The sequence below is a fragment of the Lepidothrix coronata genome, unplaced genomic scaffold (assembly GCF_001604755.1).
Source record: "Lepidothrix coronata isolate B3197 unplaced genomic scaffold, Lepidothrix_coronata-1.0 Scaffold263, whole genome shotgun sequence".
NCBI lineage: Eukaryota > Metazoa > Chordata > Aves > Passeriformes > Pipridae > Lepidothrix > Lepidothrix coronata.
Window position 1 is genome coordinate 198,287 of NW_016690443.1, and position 25,295 is coordinate 223,581.

General features: G+C 58.3%; 2 protein-coding genes across 6 annotated transcripts; both read right to left on the minus strand.

Moving 5' to 3' along the window:
- Positions 1–107: 107 nt before the first annotated feature.
- Positions 108–9,165, minus strand: MICAL1 (microtubule associated monooxygenase, calponin and LIM domain containing 1). 3 transcript variants are annotated; one of them, XM_017835731.1, is made up of 25 exons: positions 9,040–9,165; positions 8,479–8,757; positions 7,546–7,753; positions 7,345–7,452; positions 7,051–7,149; positions 6,818–6,973; positions 6,519–6,619; positions 6,012–6,269; positions 5,505–5,620; positions 5,296–5,422; positions 4,948–5,020; positions 4,347–4,494; positions 4,086–4,273; positions 3,866–3,975; positions 3,732–3,782; positions 3,556–3,633; positions 3,036–3,210; positions 2,869–2,954; positions 2,300–2,759; positions 2,088–2,170; positions 1,822–1,920; positions 1,603–1,696; positions 1,425–1,524; positions 1,253–1,326; positions 108–1,147 (listed from the first exon to the last, which is right to left on the minus strand). In XM_017835731.1, the coding sequence occupies exons 2-25, from the start codon at positions 8,737–8,739 to the stop codon at positions 1,017–1,019; spliced, it is 3,384 nt and encodes a 1,127-aa protein (XP_017691220.1). In that variant the 5' UTR covers positions 8,740–8,757; positions 9,040–9,165; the 3' UTR covers positions 108–1,016. The 3 variants fall into 3 exon arrangements, with proteins under 3 accessions (XP_017691220.1, XP_017691219.1, XP_017691221.1); XM_017835730.1 differs by having other exon boundaries at positions 4,347–4,497; XM_017835732.1 differs by lacking the exon at positions 3,556–3,633 and having other exon boundaries at positions 4,347–4,497.
- A 4,711-nt stretch (positions 9,166–13,876) lies between these two features.
- Positions 13,877–25,207, minus strand: LOC108507621 (lymphoid-restricted membrane protein-like). Of its 3 annotated transcripts, none has more exons than XM_017835753.1 (15): positions 22,644–25,207; positions 19,947–20,101; positions 19,025–19,071; positions 18,563–18,639; positions 18,357–18,420; positions 17,986–18,061; positions 17,734–17,761; positions 16,956–17,096; positions 16,713–16,844; positions 16,263–16,410; positions 15,726–15,778; positions 15,082–15,132; positions 14,881–14,963; positions 14,670–14,783; positions 13,877–14,348 (listed from the first exon to the last, which is right to left on the minus strand). In XM_017835753.1, the coding sequence occupies exons 2-15, from the start codon at positions 20,066–20,068 to the stop codon at positions 14,189–14,191; spliced, it is 1,296 nt and encodes a 431-aa protein (XP_017691242.1). In that variant the 5' UTR covers positions 20,069–20,101; positions 22,644–25,207; the 3' UTR covers positions 13,877–14,188. The 3 variants fall into 3 exon arrangements, with proteins under 3 accessions (XP_017691242.1, XP_017691243.1, XP_017691244.1); XM_017835754.1 differs by lacking the exon at positions 22,644–25,207 and adding an exon at positions 20,799–21,351 and having other exon boundaries at positions 19,947–20,124; XM_017835755.1 differs by lacking the exons at positions 19,947–20,101; positions 22,644–25,207 and adding an exon at positions 19,184–19,254.
- Between the last annotated feature and the right edge of the window lie 88 nt (positions 25,208–25,295).

Here is a 25,295-nt window from a genome sequence, read left to right on the forward strand (position 1 = left end):
GTGCCGAGTCAGGGGGGCTTTATTAGAAAGGAGGGGGGCTGCAACAGGATGGTAGGGCTGGTACAAACACAAGGGAGAGTTGGAGGAGACACTGAGGGGAATGGCAGGATAAGGGCTGAACACAGGGTGGTATTGCTAAGAACCCATGCCTGGGACCCCCGTCCCCAACATGTCTGGGGCTGCTGCAAGATCCATTCAGCCACAGAGGCCACCCTGCAACACTTGGAGACTCTAGGGGGGTCTGAGGTCTGTGCAAAGGTCATTGTGGCATTGCCAAGCAGGAGAAACCTGAAAGGGGCAAGGAGGACATGGCCACTGGCGTCCCTTGTCCTTGGTATCACAGAGTGATTGGGCACAATCTGGACAAAATGCCCTTCCCTGCCCCAAGGGGCTCATGGTGGGGTTGTGATCCTGGTTTCCTGCAGCAGCTGGGGACAGCGTGGACATGGCATGCAAAAGCAGCTATGCAGAGTGGCAGGATCAGCTTAATCTGTCACTGGCCCCCACTTGTACAGCCAAATGTCCCTTGAAGAGATGGACAGTCCAGGCTGGGATGGATGCCCTCAGCTGGAAGAGATGTCCCAGGGTAGCTTCCAGGGACCTGTCCTGATGCTGCCCCTGCACATTTGACATCTCCCCTGTGACCTGCCTGTGGTGGCTACGGTCACCTCCTTGCTGCTGGGCACCCCTGGAGCCCCCTGCAAATCTTATTTTCAAGCAAGCACAAGGCAAAGGCAATCCAGCCACATGCGAGAACACCCTCTTTGCACCCCAAAGCTGGGTGCTTCTCAGTGTCCCTCCATGTGGGCATCCACCAGCAGGTCTGGCCCTTCCGTGACAGGCTTTGGCAAGCAGGGAGCTGGATTCGCCATGGCAGCTGCTGGTGCTTGCAAGCAGCTCAGGCATCACGACCATCACAGAGGCTGCTCAGAGTGATGCTTGTACCAGGAGACACACACACACACACACTGCTTGTCCCCCCAGGGAGGATCTGGTGGGTCCAGGGGCTGTGGGGATCAGGCCCGCAGCTCACTGAGCCGCTTCTCCTCCTGGATGTGGATGAGGAGGTTGCGCTCATTCACCACCTTCAACAGCTGCGCCAGAGTCTCCTGCTCAGCCCTGCAATCCTCGGCTGTCTTTAGGGTTTCTGTGGGTGCAGGGGGCCAGAGTAGGGCTGGGGGGGCCACAACCCTGGCCTGCTCCCCACACCATGCACAGGGACCCCCCTCCCATGGCAAGTACTGGCACTCACCCTCCCTGTTCATGTAACTCCGGAGCTTCTTATCAAGCTGCCACTGCTGCTCCTCCAGCTTCAGTTCCTGCACCCTATGGGGAGGGAAGGAGTGTGCTGAGTGCTGGGTTTGAGAAGGGCTGGGATGAGCTGAGCCCCCACACTGACCAGAGAACTTCCCCCCGAGCCTTACGCAATCATGAGGTCTGACTCCTCAATCATCAGACTGTTCTTCTTCTGGACCAAGTACAGCAGCTGGTTTGTCCACTGTGTCTGCTGGTCAGCTGGGCTGCCTGCAGGACAGGGAGATGGTGAGTGGGGTGCAAACCCCCATCATGGGGGACACAGTGCTCCATCTACCTTGGTCTTACCATTCTCATCCCGGAGTAACTTCTCCAGTTTGATGCCCTCCTGCTCCAGTTCCCGGAATGTCACCTCAATCTCCTCCAGCCGTCTCTGGATGGCCTGCGAGGGAAGGGCAGCACTCGTCTGTGGGCTGGCACCTGCCATCACAAGGCCACCAGGAGCCAGATGGAGGGGACAGGGGATGGTGCTGGGCTGAGGACCCAGCTCTCCCCTGTGGGGGTTACCTGGGCTTTGCAGAACCGCTTCATGTGGGCTTCCCTGGCCCGGCGGGACAGTGTGTGCTCACAGGTGGAGTACATATCCTCTTTGCCCAGGTTCAGGCACTATGAAGAGATGGTGGCATGGGCAGAGGGGGGTCTGTCCCTGCACCGGGCACCTCCTGCCTCAGCAGCCATGGCTGAGCCAGACCTGATGCCTCTGTGAGAGGAGATGCCAGCAAGAGCCCCAGCTACCACCTGTGCTGGTGGGGGCACTCTGGAAAAATCCTCACCAACTCTGCCATGATGCCAAGGTCTGTGCCTTCCTCCTCTTTCTCCTTCTCCTCCTCTTCCTCGCTGTCACTCTCCTCCAAAGCTGCCCCAAGAGAAAAGCCCTTTCAGGCTGGTGCCTCATGAGCAAGATGTGGGGTACAGCAGGTTACAGCAGGGTCCTGAAGAGACTGAGAGCTTTGCTCATCCAGAGACTCCAGCTTCTACCACCTACTTTTCTGCATGTCAAGTTCCTCCTCCTCCTCCTCCTCCTTCCAGCAGCCTTGACCCTGCCACGGGGCAGGGAGGGCCTCAGGCACTGCTTGGAGCCACAGACGAGCTGGCTTCGGTGGAGGATCAGGCTCTGCTTCGCTGGTGAGATTCAGGGTGGACAGACTGAGCTTCTCCAGTGGTGTAAGGATGATCTTCCTCCTGCCCCCACTCTCCTCACCCTCCTCTGCCACCCCCTGGAGTTCTGCTCCAGGACCCTCCTCCTCCCTTGCATCCCCCCCGGGCTGTGCCAGCAGCTTCTGCTCCTCCACATCACCAGCATCCACAGCATCCTCCACTGCGCCAGGCTCTTCCCCTTGCTGTGGAGCTGCTGGAGTGGGCTGTAGGGGACCAGGCACCCCCTCCTTGGGGGACACACATGGGCTCCCAGCATCCAAGGGTGGGTCGGTGGCAGCATCAGCATTCTAGGGCAGAGCCAGAGCAGAGGAGTGATGCAGCATGGGGGCCATGCTCAAGCATCCCCCTCCACATACTGTCTTTCCTCCATCACCTAGGCGATTTAGGGTGACTTACTCCTAAATCAGGCAGTGCTGGGGCCTCGTGCCGGGATAGGTCCATGCCAGGTAGATTGGGGTAGTGAAGTGAGCAGTAAAAATTACCTGGGGGGCAAATTCACGTGATGACCTGCAAGGTGGAGAAGTCCTGCCCCAAGCATCCCCTCTCCCCAAAACCCGCCTCACCATCCTCCTCGTTAAAGGCGTAGTCGCCCAGGCGCAGGGTGGCCCCACACCGCCGGCACTGGAAGCAGCCACGGTGGAAGAAACGTCCCTCGGCACTAGCTCGCTCCAGGATGTAGACATGGCTGCCACAGAAGTAGCAGGCATCGCTGTTCTCCCCTGCCCTCTCTCTCGGCGGCTGGGGGGGCAGAGGACAGGCTGGGGTGGCACCAGGGTCCTGGCACCCACCCTGCCCCGTGGCTTTGCTGGCAGCCATAGGTGTGCAGTGGGGGTTTTGCCCCTCTTGCAGAGACGGGTCTGGGTGCTCAGGTTGGATTTGCTGGCACCAGTGAGGGAGCAGCAAGTCTTGGCTCCGGAAAACCAGTTGGGTCAGGAAACAAGCAGGGAGGAGCCAGGAACCCGTGGGCGTTTGCTGGCGTGGCCCTGGTCCCAGCCCTTGGCTTAGCCCTGCCAGCCACTGGTGTCACCCCCAGTGCCACCTACATAGCTGAACCCCCCATCCCAGGGTGACACAATGACCAACCTGCCCTGGGTCCGTCATGGTGGTTTGCAGCGGCTCATGGGCACTGTCCAGAGTGTCTCCATCCAGCCCCGCGTCCAGCTATGAGCGACCCGAGGGGGAGGGTCAGCCCCCCACTCTCCCCCCAGGAAAGCTGCACCCCTGCAGAGCACTCCTCGGGGTGCCTGGGGCAGACCCACCTCGGTGTCCCTGTGGCTCCTCTTGGCCTCAGCATCCTTCTGGGCACTGTCCTGCAAATGCAAAGGGAGTGTCTAGGATGGGGAGGGGGACAGGGTTTTGGTGTGTCAGGAGAATCCGGGTGGGGGTCCCTCACCTGGGCGCGTTTGCGTGTCAGGTTCCGGCTCTTCTGCAGCTTGCTGAGGAAGAGGATGGCCCCTCGTGTGCCGTGGGGAGACAGTGGTTTCTTGCTGACCTCCTCTACCTCTGCACAGAAGGACACAGCCGTGTTGGTGGGACCCACTCTACAAAGAGGGGAGCAGCCAGCCGGCCCCAGTGGGGCTCAGGATGGGACAAATACCTCCAAAATCTCACACCTGGTGAGGTCTTGAAAGCTTCATAAAACTGGCTGAGATAGGTGATGAGGCCCAGGTGGTCAGGTTCTGTCATGGTGGCCATCTCAATGCTGGAGAGGACAGGCTGGATGCCCAGCTCCTGTTCTGCCATGTCCAGCATCATCTGGTGGATCCGAATGGCATCCTGGGTGCCCACAGAGTCAAAGTCCCTGGGGGGAGACACGGGTTCCATCAGGGTGGGCTCTGCAGGGGAGGAGGTCCTGAGGGGTCCCAGGCACTCACACTAGATCAGGGCGGAAGCGATGGATGAGGGCACAGAGGGCCAAGCCACTGGTCCAGGAGGTGGTGAAGTTGGTCACTGCCACGCCACGGTACCCAGCTGTGCTGGCCTGGCACCAGCTCAACAGCTCTTCATAGACATCTCCAGAGGCTGCTGGGGAGGCAGCATATGTGTCTCCATCCTACAGAGGCAGGGGACACCCCCCCAGTCTGCCTCCCACTGCAGCATCACCACTTTAATAGGGGAGAGGTCCAATGGGAGTGATCTGAGACTCCCCCTGCTACCCCCACAACCACCCCTGCAAGGCTCAATAAATGGGTTCATAAAGCATCTGTCAATATTTCATGGCTCAGCATCAGTGTGGGCTAGGAGGGAGGCAGCCTCCTCCCCAGAAGGCAGTGGGGGGCTGTGTCCCCACATGGGGAGCAGAGGGAAAACAGAGGTGCCACTGGGACAGAAACGCAGTCAGACAGCTGAACACAGGCCAAGGCACAAGAAACAGGGATGGAGAGGAAAATCAGGGCAGGAGCTACTCGGGCATGGGCTTCAGGGAGGAATGGGGGAGCTGCTGCAGGGGGTTAGGGCAGGACTGGCTGCTCCTACCAGTGATGAGCCGGTTGTCACTCTTCCTCTTGTGGTCCACCTCCACTATGCCCACAAGGTAGAGGTCTCGGACCTGCCAGTGGGGACATGCCAGTAGTAGGTCACCACATGCACAGAGCCAATGGCACCATGCAGGTGAGCTGGCCCTGGCAAGGGAGACACCTGGATCCCTCCATAACTCTCCAGAACCCTCCTGCATCCACAATGGACAATGTATTCAATGCCCTGGGAACTAACAGCTTCAGCCTTGCAACCTTTGGGGACAGGGAACCGTGCAAATTAGTGTCACCCTGACTGCCAGGGAGGCTGGGCTGGCTGGCTGTCCTGTGGCAGGAGCTGGCTGGGTACCTGGCTGGGTTTGATGGCCTGCAGGTTGATGTTGGGGTAGCGTGTGGCCGGGTCGATGCTGTACTGACTGATGTTCTTGTTGGTGTTGTCTGGGGAGGTCTGCGAGAGGTGCTGGTAGATGCTCTCCCTGGGTGCAAGGGAAAGGGCTTGGGTCACTGCTACCATCCTTGCCCACTCCAGAACCAGCCCAGCAGGGCGGGGACACTCACCTCTCGGCCAGCACCTCCAGTGGGGGGGTCCCAGCTGCCCACCGCCGCACCATCCATGCTGCGTCAAAGGCGGCGAGGAATCCCCTTGCCACCCCAGTGCCCAGCGGCCAGAAGGGCTGCAAAGGGAAAGGCAGAGCTGGAGCTGGAGTCACATGGCCGGTCAGGGCAGCTGGGAGGAGGCTGAGAGCTGCCAGGCTTGGTTGGTGATGAAAGCGGGAGCGGCGGCAGACGCGCAGAGAGAGGATGGGTGGCTATCTCCTCCCCCATGGTACAGATGCATCTGGGGAGGAGCTGGGCTGCTTCTCCACCCTGAACCAACCCCAAATCTCTGGTGGGGCTGGAGAAGGGGATAACCTCAGCAAGGCATGCCACTACTGGGTCCTGGGGAGCCTGGGATGGGGTGCACTGGGCAGTTGGGATGAGAAGCACTTAGGGAGGGGGAATATATTGCAACCAGTGCATCTTGCAGGAAGAGACATGAGGTGGTGCTGCAGGGGGGACTCTCACCTCCACCAAGCAGTCGCCCACCAGCCCCAGGAGCAGACGAGCCCCATTGTAATCCCGCACCAGCGCCGCATTCTCCGAGCGCGTCATGCAGGTGAAGTCAAACATGTCAACATCCGGCAGGTCCCGGTGGTTGAGGGCAAACTCCAGTTCAGGCAAGTGGTAGTTGGTGGAGAAGTTGGCAGCTTCTTTGGCATAGCTGAGGAGGGCATCCTGGTTCACGTTCTCTGGGGACAGGAGGCTCTCGATGTCTGCTTTGTCCTGTGGGGATGGGTTGAAGCTGGCTGGAATGTGGGAGATGGTGTTTGCCCCTCAGCCTGGGGTGCAGCTGTGCCACTGGGCTCTGAGCCCCCTGAAAGGATTTTTCTCGTGGCACAGGCAACAGCTGCCAAAAATCCCACTATCCCAGGGGTATGCAATCAAACCAGCACCCATGATTTGCATCCCACCTTCCAGGCTTTCAGTTGCCCATCACTGTGGGATCCCAGGGCCAGACCCTGCCCTTCTTACCTGGAGGATGACTCCTTTCTTGAGCAGGCTCTGCTTCTTGGCCGTCATGACGAAATAGTGAGTGTCATCCTTGTAGTATACAATGTTTTCCAGGTCAATGCCTGGTGATGGGGAAAGGGCTAAGCCAGGGCCACAGGGAGCCCCTGCACTGAGCTCAGCCACCAAATGGCCCCTGCGATGGGGTACTATGTGGGGACATGGATCCCATCACAGGGGACATCCTGGGGCTGAGCCTCCAGCTGCATCAGGAGTCGACAGGGACTCCCAACACCACCTGTGCTGGGGCTGGGACCACCGACCCGTTTTGTTGTAGAGGTTCTGGAAGAACTTCTGGTTGTAGATTCGGGCCACACCACTGATCTCAGCCACCTCCACCTCGGCCCGGCTGTGGCGGTTGATGAAGTTGGCGGTGATGCCGATGGCCAGCTTCCCCCGTGTCTCCTTCCGCTTGAACCCTGCAGGAGAGGAGAGGTATGAGCCCCCACCCAGTCCCCCTTACTGGTCCACAGGTTGCAGGGACCCCTTTTGTCACCTTCAGGGACAAATTTGCCACCGCCAGCTGAGATGAGGACGTCAAACTGGTAGTGGGTGAGGGGAGGGAAACTGGGCTGCACCACAGCCTGCCAGCCACCTGCAAGGAGGGGGATGGTCATAAGTGTGCTGGTTCTCAGCTGAGACCTGCTCCAGAGAGCAGGGAGAGGGTTGCATCTTGTTCCCCCCAAAAGGCATGCCCCAGGCTAGCAGAGGGACTGGGGGGCTCAGAGTGGCCACACGCAGCCCTGTTCTTGTCCCCAGGGATACTACCTACCCTGCAGCAATACCATACCTGCCTTGCGTGTGGGGGGAACAAGGCCCTCAAACTTCACATTGATGTGCACCTCCACCCCCAGGAGCAAAGCCACCTTCAGCAGGATCAGCTGGAGCTGCCGGATACCTGGGAGGGGAGAGGGGTACTCGGGGCTGCACTCCCTGGGCTCCCCACAGGAGGGGATGCGGGGTTGCAGAGCTTCATCCCCCTGAGACTCACTGATGTGATCCAGCATGCCGGTGCAGAAGCGCCCATAGAACTTCTTGGCACCCAGTGCCCGCAGGTCATGGATGGTGAAGGGCCAGAGATGCAGGACGTTGTTGCGGGAGAAGGAGTCCCGCTTCTCCAGCAGCACCACGCGGGCACCCAGCAGCGCCAGCTCGATGGCCGCCCGCAGCCCGCAGGGGCCGGCTCCCACCACCAGGCACTGCCACGGGATGGGATGGGCGGCGTGAGGGGGGCGGGCAGTCCCCAGAGCAGGGGTTTCAGTGAACCCCCGGGGAGTTCAGCACTCCCGCAGGCAGCATGTCCCCGCTCCCCAGGTCAGGATCTGGCCCTCCCAGCCCTTCACCTGCAAGCAGTGGTTCTCCCTGCAAACCAGGGGGCCCTGTGAGGTGGCCCCACCACTCTCTGAACCTTGCCTTTGCCCAGGGCTATGGCAGCAATTAAAGCACTGAGTGAGATAAGGCTGCAGGTCTACTGCAGCCCTGACACCGGTTTGGTCTCTTGGCAGCCTCTGCACAGGGCTAGGGGATGATGGGGCACAGCAGTGGAGACAAAAGCCATCAGCTGTAGGACAGGGGAACCCCAGCCCCAGGGGTACATCCTACTGTAGCATGCTCCTGTCTCCCAGAAAGGGCTTGTCAGGTCCCTCTGCCCCTTTGCAGCCCTCCCATGGGACATCCTCAACAAAGAACAGCTGGGAGAAAGAAGGACGCTGCTGGCTAGGTGGCATCGAGGTGGCATCACAACATGCAAAGTGGAGCAGCACTAGTTAACATTCTGTCCCATTAAACCCCATCAACCTTCTGCCTGGCACATCCTGCATCCCACTGGGGTGAGGGGCAGAATGCCCCAAGGGATGCTCTCACCCTGGGAACAAGGATACAGAGCAGGGAGGGACCCAAATCCCTCGCCCCATATCCTTGGTACCTTGGTGCTGGCACAGGCCTTGCCCTGGTCGTAAACCTTGTGCCCGGCTTTCTTATCCAGCTTGCTCCACAGGGCCTTGGCACTCCAGTAGTTGAGGGCAGCCTTGAGGCTGTGGTAGAGCTGCAGCCCACTGTCCTGCAGCCCCAGCTGCTGGCACAGCTCCCCAAAGCAGCCCAGCACCTCCCGGCACTCCCCTGCATGCAGGAACCTTTCAAAGATGGCATGGGCCACGTTGCCCGGCTCATCAGCTGGCACGCTCATCCCGTGTCACCCGAAAGCCTGGTGAGGAAAGGCAGAGATCAGCAGGGAGGGGACCCTCCTGGACGCCATCCCAAAACCCACCCAGTACCAGCCCTGCTGTCTCAGCACTAGATTTCCCAGCTGCAGGTGCTGTTGGGTGATGGCACTATCAAAATTTGGGCCCTTTCTGGCAGTGGCTGGCGGAAACTCCCCCGATGCTGTACCCGGAGAGCCACGGTGTCATCCTGCCAGGGTGACGTCAGGGGAGGGGATGGGGAGGGCTGTGGTGGCAGTAAGTGGCTTCCTCCATACAGCGTGTACCTGCAGCAGCTGAGAGCAGAGCAAGCTGTTTTGGAGCAGACACCGCTTCCTTCCTCTTCACCCTTGGCCTTGCTGGGGGGGCTGGGAAGAGGCTCCTGGCTTTAGGAACCAACACAGCTGCCCCAAAACCCAGCAAGATCAGCCCTGGGGCAGGAGGCAGCGGGATTGGGTCTGTCCTGCCAGCCTGGCTTCAGCAACTGGGAGTGAGGAGACTTTCTCCCTCGCCTCCACCGCTGCCACTCCCAGAGCAGGTGGAAGCAGATTAGCGCAGAGGAAGCACCAGTGAGGAAACAAAAAAAGTCAAACCACCATATGAATGGCCCCATAATGCCAAGGAACCCAGGGGAAGGGCGGTGCAGCACATTTCCCCTGGGCACACCAAAACCCCCTGCCCCTGGCATGTCCCAGGAGACTGGCACTCCTTATATCTGTCTTCTGCTCCCAGCACCATCCCCCCCAGCATCAGCCTGTGCCACCCTCTGTCTTGCCAGCCCAAGCATGAAGAACGAAGCTTTGCCCTTTCCAGTCAGTCGCCAAGCCCTGGGGCTGTGAAAGGCTCCCCCACCCCAGCAAAGCAGCTGGCGGAGACACGGCACTGCCAAGGAGGATCCGGCTCAGGATTACGGAGTGCTCCTACCTTTGAACCACCGCTCTTTGCCCTCTTGCCACTCAGTGTTGCCTTGGGCACTTGGCGGCACCCCAAAGGTGGCAGCCACCCCTGCAGTGGGACACTGGAGTGGGAAGGATGCCATGAATGAGCCAAGCTGCCCTGGGGGGGGAGGCGTGGGGGCAGGGAAAACAACTTGTTTAAGCCCGGGCTTAAATTTGGGCTGGAAAGACTGAATTCTAGCTGTGTTTCAAGTTTGGTCTCACCCAGGAGTTTCCCAACACCAGAACTGTGCTTTGCAAAGCAATTCTGCAGGTCACCTTCCCTCCCAGCATCAGAGTCAGGAAATCCAGGCATTTTAACCTCTTCCTTCCTAGGCAGACATAGGATAAGGCATCCAGCCAAGCACAGCAGGAGCTGACACCCACCAGACCCCAGAGTGGCAGCGTGAGGACAGAGGACATGACCTTTGCATTCGTGACAGGACTGTGAGACCTGGAGACAGCTTTCTGCTCTTCCCCTGAGTGCTGCTAGCAGGACAGAATGAGCCTGGGGAAATTGAGGCAGCACTACAAACCTCACTGGAGAGCATAGGTGTGCTGTCCCACCAGCCATGCGTTCTCCTGCCACGGAGGCTGCCCAGGCAGCACTTCCTGGCCAGGCACCAGTGGCCCATGTGGATGGGTTTCCCCCCAGGAGCTCATGTTACTGCAGTGGTGCCTGCCAAGGTCACCATGCAGCAGCCCCAGGGAGATGGGGTGAAGGCAGCTGCTCGTGCTTGGAGCATCTTCTCCAGCCTCAGCAGCTCCTGGCTTCGAAATAAGCCCATCTCAATGCCTCTATTCCCACTGGACATGATGCCGGGAGGAGCACGCCATCCAGGAAAGCTTTCCAGCCCCTACACTTTGGCAGGGAGGCTCAGAGGAGGCAGAACAACAAGCCTGGTGTTACACCATTTCCTGCAGAAACAATGATCGTGCCAGCACTTTGGCACACTCAAACCCCTTTGACAACTGCAAGCAAGGACAGAAACTCCTGGAAGAACTCATTTCCTGCAGGTTTGATGCAAATAAACAGCTTTCAGTCCACAAAGGCCAGTGGCAACAGAGAAGGGCACAGTACTGCTCCAGGCTGCCTCTGGCTCTGCTCTCACCCCCAATGCCTTTTGCATTTCTTCCCTTAACACTGCTCCTGCAAGCAGGAGGGAGGAGGGGGGGTTGCAGCCAGCCCTGACTCAGCTCATATCAGCTCTGGTTGGGGTGGCTGCAGGCATGCCTATGGGAACATCACCCAGGTCTGACACATGTGGAGCATCCCTGGAGCAGGGATGCCCCATCCCACTTTGCAGGTTGAGGTCTTCCCCTTGCCCTTGCATGAAGAGAAGCAGCCTCTTGGGAGATGGTGGGGGGAGCTGCCTGGGAACTCACATGTCTTCCAGGCACATGAAATGGGGTGGGAAAGGACGCGGCTCCAAGAGCTAATGAAAGCTGGGAGGATTTCCAGCAGCAGCAGATCCCGTTGCCTTGCTGCTGCTCTGGCTCACAGCATGGACAGGCAATTCCGGGTTTGAGATTCAGCCTGGAGACCCCCAGGCCAGGCTGCTCAGCTAGATTGGACCCCATGAAAGCCCTTCCAGCAACAGGTCAGTGGGCAAGATGGAGGTTTCCTTGTGATCATCCAACAGCTTGGCCAAAGCCCTTGCTTTCAATGGCCAGCCAAGCTAGGAAGGTGTCAGGAAGAGGTGAAGGCACTGGATGTTTTTACCAGTGTTATTGTGCTCAAGAGAAACATCCCAGGTGTGGGACTGGGCAGGGAGACTACCCCAGCCAACCTTGCAGAAACCTGACTTGATTTGGGTGGGTTTTAATCCTTGGAGGGAGGGGAAAATCCCTGTTAGCTCCTCTGGTTTGAGGTGGCGATGTGGGTGCATGAGAACACAGCAGCTGAGCCCCCCTTTGCAAGGCCCCAGCATGGAGCTATGGTGAGAAGGGCTGAGGAGAGGTGACAAATATGCCACCAGCACTGCCCAGGGCTGAGGCTGACAGCTTCAGGGACCTGGTGTCACAGTGGAGGGGGCTCACTTTCAGGGGTGCATAACTCACCCCAGAAAGCTCAAGCCAAAATCCCCCCTTGGAGGTGCAGGACCCAGCCTCGGCTCCTGCGCTGCCGTCAGCAGAAGTGGGCACTTCTCCGGGACATTTTGGTGTTGCCCTTTGCAGGGGATCTACAAGCCACAGCTTGGCAATGTCCCAGGGAGCCCTAGACAGAGACAACACTTGGAGAGGAGCAAACCTGCCCCCCCTGTTTTGGCTGCTCAGCCTGGCCTCCCCTGCTCTGCACCAGCCCCATGGACGGAGCTGCCTCTTGCAGCTGAATTTCAGCACAAAGGGGAAGTCTGCTTACAACCAGGCTTCACACCCTAAGTCCTTTTCCTCCTCCTGCTTCTCCCTCACCACAAACCACAGTCATCCCCACGAGGATGCCATGGAGCATCCCTCCATAGATATCAGCAAAGTTCTTCCCACCCTGTCCTACTCGGCACTGGGAGCACTGGTGGTTCTGGGAATGGAGTGGAGGAGGATGAGCAGAGGCTGCTGTCTTCTCCCTTGTCCTGGGAGCAGCAGAACTCAGGGGCTGGAGGGGAAGAGCAGTGACGATTAGCCAGGGGAACACCACTGCCCCCGAGAGAGGCTGCGGGGAGGGGGCAGGCAGAGACAAAGCGCTTCCCTGCCATGAAGCAGGGACAGGGACCCCCGTTCGACATCCCGGGGTCACGCAGGACACGGGTTCGGGGGGGCTGAGCCCCTCGGTTTTCGCACTCGCCTTGCGCAGCGATGCTCTCAGCAGGGCGGGCGGAGGGGACCGGCCGTCAGGATGCCGGCACCACCGTGTCCGCAGCCGAGCGGGGGGATATAGGGCTGAGGGGGCAGCAGAGCTCTGACCCCCCACCGCCAAGGGATGTTCTGCCCATCCCCACCCCCCACTCACCTCCACAGCCCCTCGAAGGGGGAAACTGAGGCGCGGACCGGGGCGTGGGGAGGGACCGGAGCTGCGTGCAGCCAGGCGAGGGCGAGCAGGAAACGAGCTCCGGCTTCGCAAGCAGCTGCCGGCCAGCCCGGCCCTGCCCTCCCCTCCTCTGCCCTCCCCTTCTCAGCCTTCCCCTCCCCTCGCCTGCCCGACCCTCCCCCGCGGCCGAGGGGCTTTGTGCCGCTGCCCGGTACGGCGGGAGGTTTGGAGCGGCGGGATGAGCGGCACAGCACAACTCCGGCAGGGGTCTTTGAATTTTGGGGTGAGAAACCAGACTTTTCGCAAGCAGACCAAAAGATTCAGGTGATGAAGCCAAACCGCTTCACGTCCCGCCCCCGCCGCTGTGCTGCTCCCCCCGCAGCCATAAACTGGCCAGGAGGGAGCTGGAGGCATGGGAGGACCCGGGACGGGGGGGTCTAGCCCAGTGCAAGCTCCAGATCCCGACCAGTATCCCAGACCACTACAACTCACGTGGAAACTTTTGGGATGATGTTTCCACCTGGGTTTATCCGGGTGGGAATGCTCCCAGGGGCGTGAAGGTAGCTTAGGGCGGGGGTGGAGCCGCCGGGGTCACCGAAGATCACTCTTAGCGGGTGCTCTTTAGGTTTTTTGGTGTTCTCAAGGTGCTGCTGGACACTTGCCGTGTGCTGGGGTGGCAAAGGAGCTCGCAGCCTGTGACTCACCGGGACAACCTGCCACGAGGCTGGGGGCGGTGACTCAGGGACACAGGGTGTGGGTTACGGAGGCCACCATGAGTCACCTGTGGCACTGCTGGCAGCTACGGCAAGCAGAGTGACCCCTCCATCCCTGCCTCCTGCAGCCCCTTCAGGCCTCTTCATGGGGCTCCTGGTGCAGAACCCCCTGCCATGGCCCTGCACAGCTTGGCTGGGCTGTTTTGGGCTCACAAAGTTGCTGAGTGCAGGCACAGTGAAGTTCACCTGTGTTTCAGGGCCACTTGGACATGGAAACGGGGCATCTGAGTCAAACCAGGCCATTTTCCTATGCAGCAGAGTGGTTGGAAATAGCTCCCTCTGTGAGCATTTTGTGGTGCCATGGGAAAGGCTGAACAGGGACCCGCTCCTTCCAGCCCCAGCATTATCCCCCAGTCAGCAGCAAACGAGCATTAGATCTGAATCGCAGCAGGGACCGAGGGCGTGCGGTGGCAGAGGGCACGTGGCCAGCACCATGAGACACAGCTCTACTGAAAAGCCATGGCTGTGGGCAGCCCAGTCTGTCCCCAGCAGAGGGGACGTGTGGGGGCACACCTGCACCCCTCAGTGTGCCGAGAACAGGCAAACTCACAGTGTCAGTGAGGACTGCTGCAGCTCCCTGAACCCTTCACGCTTATATGGTGGTGCCAACCATACCTTAGATCCTACCACAGGGTGTTCCACCTGCTCCAGCATTACAACTGCCCCATTTTTCCTCTAACTTTATTATTCTAGAGTTTTGGTGATTTACGGCATGGGGAAGGAGCAGTGACACCTCCCAGCTGCCTTCCCCTCCCTGGTCCAGCTAGGCCTTGGGCGATGCTGCAGACTGCAGCCGCTGCAGCTCTAGGACACGGATGAGGAGGAGGAAGGCAATGCTCAGGAGAAGCAGCCAGAAGAAAACCCAGTAGTGCTGCGGGAGGAAGAGCCACGGCCGCCACAGCTCCACTGTGGATCCCTTGGACCTGGGGAGAAGGCAATGGGAGACACTCGTCATCCATGGGAGAGAGCAAATCCCACCTCCACCCCAGCTGGGGATGGGGAGGGCGTTTAACACAGCCCCAGACCTTCCACAAACCAAAATGCAACAAGCCCGGGGAGGGTGTGGGTGACCCACAATGCATGGGCAAAACTGAGGCACAGCAAGGTCTGGCTGAGGCAGCCAAATAACATTCTGCCCTTCCACCACTAAATCCCCCAGCCTGCTTCCCAAGTGCTGGCCACCTGGGGACCACAGAGAGTCCAGCAGCCGTAGGGGAATGCTGGGCACACACAGTGCTGCTCACATCAGCCCAAGCTGCTCCGGCTCCTCATCCCCTGCCCTTGAGCCTCTGCCATCTGCCTCAGCCACCAGCTCCTCAGTCATGGCACTGCCCTGGGCCTGTGGCTCCAGTTCACTCCTGGGGAAGGAGAGGACAGGGTCTGTGCCATCCCACATGGGCCAACAGCAGCCAGTACCATGACTGCCCTGCCACCCAGTGCCCTGCCACCAGTTACCTCTGGGTGCTGGGCCAGCGCTGGGCCCCCTCTGGCTCCGTCTCACCTGCCAGGGCTGCTCGGCTGTCAGGGCTGGCACCTGGCTGGGCACCAACAGTGGGACCATCAGTGGGGACTCAGACCCCCAGTAGTACTGAGCCTGGGGACACATGCCCAACAGCAGGGCACAGCTCTGTGTGTCCCCCTTGCACATGTCCTTACCAAGAGCTGCTTGGGGATGACAGCGATGCTGACTCTGCGGCGGGCAGACCCCTGCAACAGAGGGGCTGGGGGTGAACACCACACCGGCTGCTTCTCATCACCTCCTTCCCTATCACCTCCCCAGCAAAGGCAAGGGACACCGAGGAGAAGGGACACTGCCAGCTCCCACTGGTCCTGCACTAAGAGGGGAAACCGGAAAGCCAGGGAGATGAGGGAAGGTCAAAGCCAAGGGGTTTGCGCCTGTCATTACTGCTACAAGCTGTGCTGGTGGGGCTGCCTAACCCCCTTCCCGAGCACTCCCCTACCTCTTGAGCTGTAGGGGAATCAGTGCCGAATTCGAGCTGGTGCTAGAGAACAGCCAAGCCTGTGGTTCTCGAGCTATGACCCTGCAATGCAGAGGGATTTGCCTGAGATCTCCTGGACAAGCAGCCACGGGAAACCCTGTCTGTGTCCCCCCAGCACTTTGAGGCTGCCCCTACATTTTGCCTTATCCCCAGCAGTTCTAGCACATCTTCCCTGCAGCAAGGAGCGAGCCAGAGTGGCATTGCCTGGGGACTAGGGGGTGCATTGGGACAGCCAGCCAAAGGAGAACAGCAGGGCGTGGGGAGGCAGTGGCTCCAAGATGGCTGAACTGGACCAGTTACCTGCTGGAAAGTTCGCTTCAGGGGGTGAGGCCTCAGCCGTGGCTCCACATCATCTGGGAGCAAAGAGAAACCACCTTACATCGTCCCCCAGCACTAAGATGGGGCTGATGTGCAGGCGGTCGCAAACCTCCCTCCCATCAAAAGCTGTCCTGGCCATTTGCTTTGTGCGTGGCAGGGGTGCCCTGAGCAGGGAACCTGGTCACGTGCACAGCAATGGCACATGTGGGGCTTGGTGTCCAGGGACAGAGAGTTCTTTGTGTGCACGGGGCCCCCCTTCCCCGCATTCCCAGCTGGGCTATGGGGGGATGGCTCTCCAGCCACCAGCAGCTGCTCCCACGCTGCATCTGCTGTTACAGTGGCCCCTTGCATCTGTCATCAGGTCCCAGCTGTTCCCCCACCACTGGTCCCCAGCTCACACAACCCATTGGCTCTGTGGTGCAGGGTCACACTGACCCCCCCGGAGGGGTGTGGGACCAAATCCTGCAGGGTTGCTCTTTGCAAACCCCATGTGGGCCCCCGTGGCAGAGCCCACCTCACCCTGGGTCTCTGCCAGCTGCCGGTTGCGGGAGTTTTGCTGGATCAGGCGCTTCATCTCCTCCAGCTCCGCGTGCTCCCGCATGTGGTGCCGCTTCAGGTTCTCCACGTGCTGGACCATCACCTCTGCTGCTCGGCTCATCCGGGCCTCCTGCAGCCAGGCAGTATGGCAGATTAGGGCCCCCATCTCCTGGTCCCTAAGGAGCCAGATCTCTGCCAGTCCCTCCCTGTGCATCCCATAGTGCCTCCACTCACGGAGTGCAGATACATCCCCTTCCTGCTCCCAAGGACAGGCAGATCCCTTGCAGCCTGGTACATGCAAACATGAGGTCAAGGCCGGCACCAGGAGGAGGAGGGACAAACCCCAGCACGCCCAGGGATAGGTCCCCAAGCCCAGCTATAGCACCCTCCATCACTCCTAGCCCTGGCAGGGAGCTCTGGTTGTGCACAGACCTGGTGTACAGCCCCCAGCTTCTCCGCAGCGCTGGTTGCCCGCTCGACAGCTGCCGACAGCACAGCCAGGTTGTGCTGCAGCTGCTCCAGCATCTCCTTGCAGCCCACACTGGCACAGGATGGACCCAGCCTCTGTGGGGGGAGAGAATGGAGCTGCTGGAGCTGGGACTTTGAGATGTCCAAACCTCTCCTGGGCTGGATGTCCCCAGCACATGCCAGCCCCCTGCCCTGGTGCCCACCTACCTCCAGGGCAGCCCGGCACTGCCCCAGCTCCTCCTGGATGTTTTCCTCTGCTGCATCCCGTGCCCGTTTCTCCACCTGAACCCGTTGCTGCAGGGTGAACATGTCACAGCGAAAAGCCAGAGCGAGGTGGGCAAAGGCTGCCTGAGAAATGGGGGGCGAGAGATGGGACATGGGGCAGAAAGGAAGCCACCAGGACAATGTGCTGCTGTCCTCAAGGCACAGAGAGACCTCACAGTGTGCCACCAAACGGGGCAGTGCTACAGACATTTAGCACTTGCCTTTCCCCAGCAGCAGTTAGGTTGCTGCATGCTGGGCACAGTCCCTTGAGATGCCAGCCTGAGGAGACACGTCTCCCAGGCAGCCGATAACGCACGGAAATCCCGAGCCCTCCTGGCAAGAGCACGCACCGGGCAGACGCCAGCCCTCGCTGCGGGTCCTGGCTGATGGTGGAGCCTGACTCAGCCCTGGCACTCGCAGGGAAATTATTTTTATTATCGTGGCTCCCGCCAGCTCCCTGGCTAAGGGCGCTCTTCAGCAGCTGCAGAGCACTTTGTAGGATTGCTGGGTGCTCAGAGGACAGACTCATCTTGCCATGGAAATGCAGCTGCCTCCAAATGCCAAAAGCATTGCTGGGAAAGGGTTTATAAGGTGTTTGCCAGTGGACTGCGGTGCCTGAAGGGTGTCCAGGAGCAGCACAGCCAAGGGATTGTGAGCCAGCAAGGTGTCCATCCCTGTGTTCCCCTTCCCTAGCCCACCTGCAGCCCCTGGCAGCCCTCACCTCCAGATCCTGCTCTGTCAAAGCCACCCTGCAGAAAAAGAAGTGCTGTCAGGGACAGAGGCATCATAGGGGCTGCATGCTGAAAATGCCCTTGTTCTGCCCCCAGGGGTGCCAGCCACCACTAGAAGTGAAGCCAAGTGCCCACTGCCTGGACAGCAACTCTTATGCAATGATAAAGGAGGAAAGTCCAATCTCTGGACCATGTGGTGCCCTGGTAGCCCCTGGAGAGATGCAGGTGCTCACTGGTCTCACCTGTGCAAGCCTAGTCTGTCCAGCACCGAGAGCTCACTAGGGAAACTCAGCACTGGCTCCTCCAGGGTTTCTGCACCTGCAGGGAGGCAGGGACACCACAACAGACCACACATGAGGACTTTTCGTCAGCCTTCCCTCCTCCCTCTGCCTTTCTGTGCTGGCAGGGAGCAGGTGCCCCTGGTGTGGAACCATCCCAATCCTTCCTCTAGCATCAGGGGGGCTTCAGGTCCCCCCAGGCCAGCCTCCCCTTCCCCATGTACCCACCAAGTGAGATGACCCCCCATCAGAACATATTCCCAGACTCATCCACAGCTACTTCAAACCTTCCCCTAAAGGGACTCAGCTGGGATGTGGGACGGGGATTCACCCACCTTCTTCAGTCCTGGCACTGTCCCCGGTGTGAGCAGCCTGCTCCTGCCTGTCCCTGCCTGGCACCTGGGAGGCACAAGGGTGCTGTCGGAACAAACCTCTCCCTGGTGCTGCATGGCATCCCAAAAAGACCAGCACCAAGAGGCTGAGCTCAAGGAACTGGGGAGGGAAGGGCCCCCTCAACCTGTTAACCTCCCCTCCCTCTCACCTCATTGACACGCTCCAGACTCTGCTGGCTCCCAGCCAAAACCCTCTCTGGGTGCCTCTGGGGACTGCTCATCCTGCCTGGGGACAGAAAGGGTGGTGGGAGCTGGGCAGCAGGGTCCCCTTCCCAGCCTGACACCACTGCAGAGGAGACCACTGAAAACATCACTGGCATTTTGGCAGCCTGCAGGCTCACAGGGGATGTGAGCTGGCAGGTGCCCTGCAAAATATCCCTGTGAGATTAAGGGAGCTGCTGCTAGGCTGGGCCAGGGCAGGGGGAGGAAGGCAAGGTGCAGAGGGTGGGTTACAGCTGGTGAGACAGATCCAGGGGACAGGGTTGGGGTCCCAGGGCTGGAAGGGGTTGCAGGCAAGCGCTGCCAGGCCAGGGGACACCCCCCTGCTGCTCAGGAAGGGAATGTGCAAAACCCACCACTTTGCCCCCATCCCCACCCTGGGCTGCCCTTACCTTCATCTGGAGACGTGGGGAGCCCGGACAGCTCTGCCTGCTGCTCCCTGTGGAAAGAAGCCTGGGTAAACCCTAAAGAAACTCAGAAAGCATCGGCAACATCCCACCCCTCACCCTCCCCCTACTGCCACGGCACCCTTTGGTGTTGCTGCTCCGGACCTGGGTCCTTTCCGAGCATCCTCCACAGCCTGCTCCGTCCCCATCCCCGCTCTCCCTGGCACGGGTGCAGCAACCCCCTCCACTCCTGCTGCTGCTGCAGAGCCGCCACCGAGGAGCCTGCCGAAGCCGTTTCCAGCCAGCAATGAGTCACCGGCCCGCGGCCGTGCTTTTCCTCAGCACTGTCTTTTTTTTCTCGCCCTGGCTGCCAAGCAGACCTCACTGCGAGCTGGCCTCTTCCAGCACCACAACGAACCCAGCTGCCGACAGAGCCCAAGCACCATCTCACATCACCCCCCGGGGATGGCAGGTCTGGGTGCATGCTTTTGCCCCCCTAAAAGTGCACTGGGATGGCCTCACCACTCCAAAACCCTGCCTTGGGTGCAGGAAAGTCTGGCAGCTCTGTAGCATCCCTGCTCACTGGGGCCAGGGATGCTGGAGCTCGCCAAGGATGGCAGGTCACCAGTGCATGGAGATATAGGGGCTGATGTGCAAAGAGCTCTCTGTGGCACCATGCTGGATCCCAGCACACAACTTGGAAAGGGTTTGAATCCCCAAACTTTGCCCCTAGCTCTGGAAAGGGCTACAGCAGGGCTTTTCCCTTGCCTCCTGGCAAGCCTGGGGGTCATGCCCTGAGAGCAGTGGCTGCAGGAGAAGAGGCTGCCATGCCAAAATGATGCTCAGTGTCCCTTGCCTGGCACTGCCATCCCCATCCCATCCTTGCCAGCACCCCAAGAGCCACAGGGTGAACTTTTTGTGCACATACCTCCGAGGTGAGGGGCCGGGTTGGCAGCTCATTCTCTGCCGCTGCCGCCGCCGGCGCCCCTGGGTGAGTCCCTGCGCCTCCTCTTCCCCCTCTCCCAACGAGGTCCCTGTGAGTGGCTTCATTTGTGGAGCACAGAGGCTCCAGGACCAGCACACCTATCATGAGAGACACGCAGTAGCTGTGCACAGATGGAGAACGCCTCTAAATGTTATATTTTTAAAGCATTTTCTCACCCAGCAGGAGCTTCGAGCTCCTCTGCTTAGCATGGGGGCATGTGGGAAAAGAGGTGGGGAGGCCCACTGTGATTCAGGAGGAGGCTGGTGGGATTCAGGTGGGCATGGTGCAAGGCAAATTAGGAATTTAATACAAGCCCCATTTGTGGGCAGCGCCAAGGGTGGACTTTTGCCTGGGGCTTGTGATGTGGGTCATCTCTGTGGGGGGAGGTAACTTTGCACCCACCAACCAGTGTGAGCACCCAGTGCAGAGTGAGAGTGACCCACTGTCCCCCAGGCTGCAGACAGAGCAATCTCCAAGCATCTTCCTGCAACACTGGCTCCCAGAGATACTAATATGAAAGATTTCCGAGTCCAAGGGAGCTTGGACAACTCATTTAAGCTGTTTTATAACATTTAAAGAATTAGAGAAAGATGCAGAAAGCCCACAGAGTCCCTCTCCCAGCCCAGGGTAAAGTCACTGTGCAGAAGGGACTGTCCCACAGGACACATCTCCTCAGAGGCTGTTCCCAGAAACATGCAGATATGGGGCAGAAGGAGAAGTTTTCTGGCCAGGACAAGAAATACAGCAGAAGTCTAAGGGGACAGAGAGCAGGGACTGCTTGAAGCCCCCCCATACCTGTGCAAAGCCTTGGCCGAGCTCAGTCTAGGTCACCCCAGCATGGAGCAGGGCCATCAGCCGACTCACAGAGCCTGATGAAGGTGTAAAAGCAAGCAGCACTTGCATCTATTGAAGCCAGCCCATTTCATGCCCATACACTGGGAATTGTCGTTGACACCTTCACCCCCCCCAGGGGCTCAGGAGCCCCCAGCCACTGGGCATCAGCCAAACTCATCACACCAGCAAGCATCAGAGTCCTCTGGAGGGCTGGTCCCTGCTGCAAAGCGCTTGCTCCATCACAGCCATGGCAGACCCTGCTGTCTCACTACAGCTCTGACAGCCTCACAGACACTCACTCCTATCTTTGTTTTACGGATGGAAATACAGAGGCACACGGCTGGTTTGGCATAAGTAACCCCCTGGAGAACCAAACCGAGCGCTTTCCCTCAGCTTGGCGACTTTACCAAACGCTCCCCGGGTCATTACCTGCCTGAACTCGTCTCAAGCAGCCGAAGGCAGATGCTGGGGCCACCCATCTCAGACCCAGCACTCAGCGCTGTTGGGCCCCCATCAGACCCAGGAGGGGGTCAGGGGACGTGGTGTGGCCGGCAGATGGTGGGTTAGGGGGTGCTGGAGCCCCACACGGTGCAAGCTGCCAGCAGCAGAGCCTCCCCGGAGGGGAGAGCAACTGCATCTGCAGCAGAAGGAGCTGCCAGGGACAAGCCAGATGAGAGAAGGCCTTTAAAGGAGATGCACAAGAGCAGCTGGGAGCTCCCTGTGCCGGCTGGGGCGGGTGGAGTGGGCTGCAGGTGGTCAGGTGACCTCTGCTTTCGATGAAAGGCCAGTTCCTGCACCCACTCTTAGGAGGTGACAGAGCTGGGAAAGAACGACTGCTCCCTCTGTGCCGGGTGTCTGTAGAGCAGAGCAGTCCTGAGCAGGAGGCTCAGGGCAGGGTGGTGGCACTCAGGACCTCCACAGAGACAGGGGATCCCCCCATGCTTTCATGGGGGACTCAGCACCAGGCTAAACCAGGATAGCTGATTAGGAACCCCTGTATTAGGTGATGCAGGGAAGCCATTCTGCCCAGGCCCCCCACTGCTCCTGCTCCTCTCAACAGTCCTACCTTCCCACCAGCCATCACCCCACTGCCCCTTCCCCTGCCCAATCACTTTACTCAAATCCATCACATCCTCTAAAGCAGCTTTCTTCCCCTAATGAGCTTACAGAGTCAGATTCGATGCTCAGCACTACCAGGCTAAGCAGGCAGCTGCTGTTGCCCCCCCTCTTTGTGCCCAAGGTACCCTGATGTACCCCAAGGAACAATGCAGCCCCTTGGGGTCTGCAAACCTCTTAAGCCCTGAGAGGGCAAATAGCATCTCCCAGCCCCAGGACAGACCTGGCCCAGCCTCTGCCCTGCCTGCCAGAGCAAGAGGCCAGGGTGTGGCCCCAGGGCCAGAGGTTACAAAACAAGGGGGTGGAGGACAGACACCTTCGCACAGAGCCCTGGCTTCCTCCCCGGGAGCAGCAGCCTGGCACCAAGCAGCAGATGAGGCTCTGTGGCCTCTCCTGCAGTGTCCTGGCAGGTCCACAGCTGCAGCAAGGTGCTCCATGAGGGACACAGACCTAAGGACACCATCACACTAGCTCCCCTATTCCCTCCAACGCTCTGGGGAGAGTTAATAAGAGGCAGTGCCCCTCTTTGCAAACCATCCCATTCAAACAGCCTCTAAAGCATTTACTTAAAGCACCCATGGATTTTTTCTATTCTTATCTTTAGCCTTCGAGCATCTAAATCGCGATTGCAATCCAGGTTATCATAGAGCCTCAAAGAAGAAAAAGCAGCCCAGCTCCCCTCACACAGACCTGATCAGTGGGAATGAACAAGATCCTGCTGGGAGTTCTCCAGCCCAGGGAGGTGAGCACGTGGCTGTGGGATCTGGCTTTGCCCCCTGTTCTCCTTCCAGCGAGGTCCCTCCGGCAACGCAGCAGCTACTGCAGCAGCATCTTCCAGGGCTCCTGCTGAAGCTGAGCTGAAGTTGCAGCTCAGAGACTCTGGTCATCTGGATTATCCACTTCTTGGAAGAAAGCTGCTCAGACCGACACTGGCTGCTACTGCTGATGTGGCAAACGTGATTTATTAGGTCTGTGCAGGGGCCCAACAGTAAAACAACAGCCCAGCCCTACCGCAAAGTCACCTTTCTGAGGCCCTGGCTCCTCAGCCGACAGGGACCTGGCAGCCACCAGACTACCCAAGGGAGAACATGGTTCTCTTCTTATGATAAAAAGGTTGTTGGCAAAAGGATGAGAAGGAAAAATGTTCTTTTTATTCAGTTTTAAATTCCAAGTTAAAAAAAAAAAATTGCTGAGCCTTCCCCAGAGCACTTCAGCCTCACATCTGGGTGTCACAGCCCCCAAGTTTCCATGCAAAGCAGCATCAGCACATTGGGGATTACTCACAGGCAATTAACAGGCTGTCACTGGACACGCAGTTACCTCCAGGGAGAAGCAGGGTGACTACTGGCCCCTGACACTGCTGCAAGAGGGTGACACAGCAACTACCTGGACATGCCTGCAGCTCCTGCTTGGAGAGGGGCAGCCCCTTGGGGATGGATATGGACCATTTCCAGGAAAGCTGCTGAGTTTCAGCCCTTTCCAACAAGCTGCTGCATGGCCCAAGGCTCCTCCAGGGCTCTGATGTCTGGTGTTTAATATCTGTGGATGCATTGTTTGCACACCCCTGCCCATCCCAAGGAGGTTGTCTGCTGCCCGATCATGGCACCACGATGGCACTTGGGGAGTGAAGGGATCATCTTGTCATGAAACTGGTTCAAAAATTACTGTGGAAGCAGCAAAGTGGACAGATAATTCATGCAATCATATATTATGAATTTCCTTTAAAAAAACCAAAGAACTAATAGGCCAAAAAGGGAATTCCCCACTGTACTATGAAGGAAGTAAATCTCTACAGAAGAGGAAGTAGATAAGGAACCACTGTCAAATATCACAAGTAGACTGGCTGAAAATTATACACCTATAATATATGCATTCAACATCCAGCCTAAGAAAGGTCTTGGACAAAGCTTCAGACAATTCTCTTCACCAATACTGCTATTAAATCAGGACAAGGGCAAAGCCAGTCCTGGTGCTCCCTCCACCCTTGGGTAAGGTTCTGCTAAACTATAAAACCTGACAGATATTTTATGCTGCATGCACCTCTTTGCACTGTTCAAGCTGGATTTTAAAGTTCTTGAGGGTCAAGAGGAGTCAAAAGTAAGGTTTTCTGTGTGGGTGCTACCAACTGCCACATAAACAAGCAGTCTATCACCAGCATGTTTAGTGTCTCTGGGGTTTGCTCCAAATTCTCCTTACACTATTGTTATCTGCACGTACACCCTAGAGGAATCCACAGCACATGATAAGCTGCAGCCAAGAGCAAAAACAGGGCTAAGAAGGCTCTGTCCACAAGCCAGAGTAATGCTTCCCAGCAGAACAGGAATCCCCCTTGCAGTCTGCAAAGCTGATCCCTTCCTGAGTACCGTTTCTTGCAAAACCCACGTAAGCTGGCCCAAAGCACAGCTCCCGGTGTGTCCTGACAAGTTGGAGGCACAAGCTGCAGTGCAGCAGCAGCAGCCAGGAACTGTCACAATGAGCCCACTGCCTAAAGATAACACCGAGGAGTTACAAAAGCAGACACCCCTTGGGGAGCAGCCGCACGCCGGGGTCGGAAAATTTCCAACCCTTTATCACTGCCCAGTCCACAGAAACACCGAGGCTTCCCCACGGAGCTCCAGGTACACACAGCATGTGCATTCTCAGCAATGACACCAGGAAGCTGACTGCCATGAATTTTAGAGATCAGTTTGTCCTCGGTCATCTTCACATGACCGATAGCCACGGCCAGATGGAGCAGTGGGGACAATGACACTGAGGTCACTTGGTAGAAGCTCTGCAGGGAAACTGCAAAGACCAGAGCCTGCTACCTAATAAAGCCAGAACAGCAGTCTCAGACCTTGATGATCATGGCACAATTTCTATTTATGTCGTATTTTGGGCAGCCCTACAATAGCTTCACTTTACTGAGCCACTAACTCAGTGGAATGCAAACACAGCAACAATCCAGCTCCCTGGAGGTTTCTGTCTTCCAGCTAATGCAGACTTTGAAGCCTCATCAGTCCACTGTCACCTAAAATAGCTTAAGAGATTCTTATATAAAGAAATCTGTGCTCTCAGACTTAAGAGCATCACCTAATGCTTCAGAGTTTCCTTCCTCTGGCTGGATCTAAATGAGTAAACTTAAAGCAGTCACATGTCACACCTACAAGTTTTAGTTCCCTTTCTCCCTTTGTAGATGTAAATGTTTATGGATTTTTAAATAGCTCCAGAACTATGCAACACTTCTAACCTTCATTAAAACCCTAGCAGTACCTCTCTGAGTCCATCCACTCTCTCCCATCCTTTTCTTCCCAGCTCCCAGACCAGGAGGTGCCTAAATGAGGTTACCAGCAGGTATTTTCA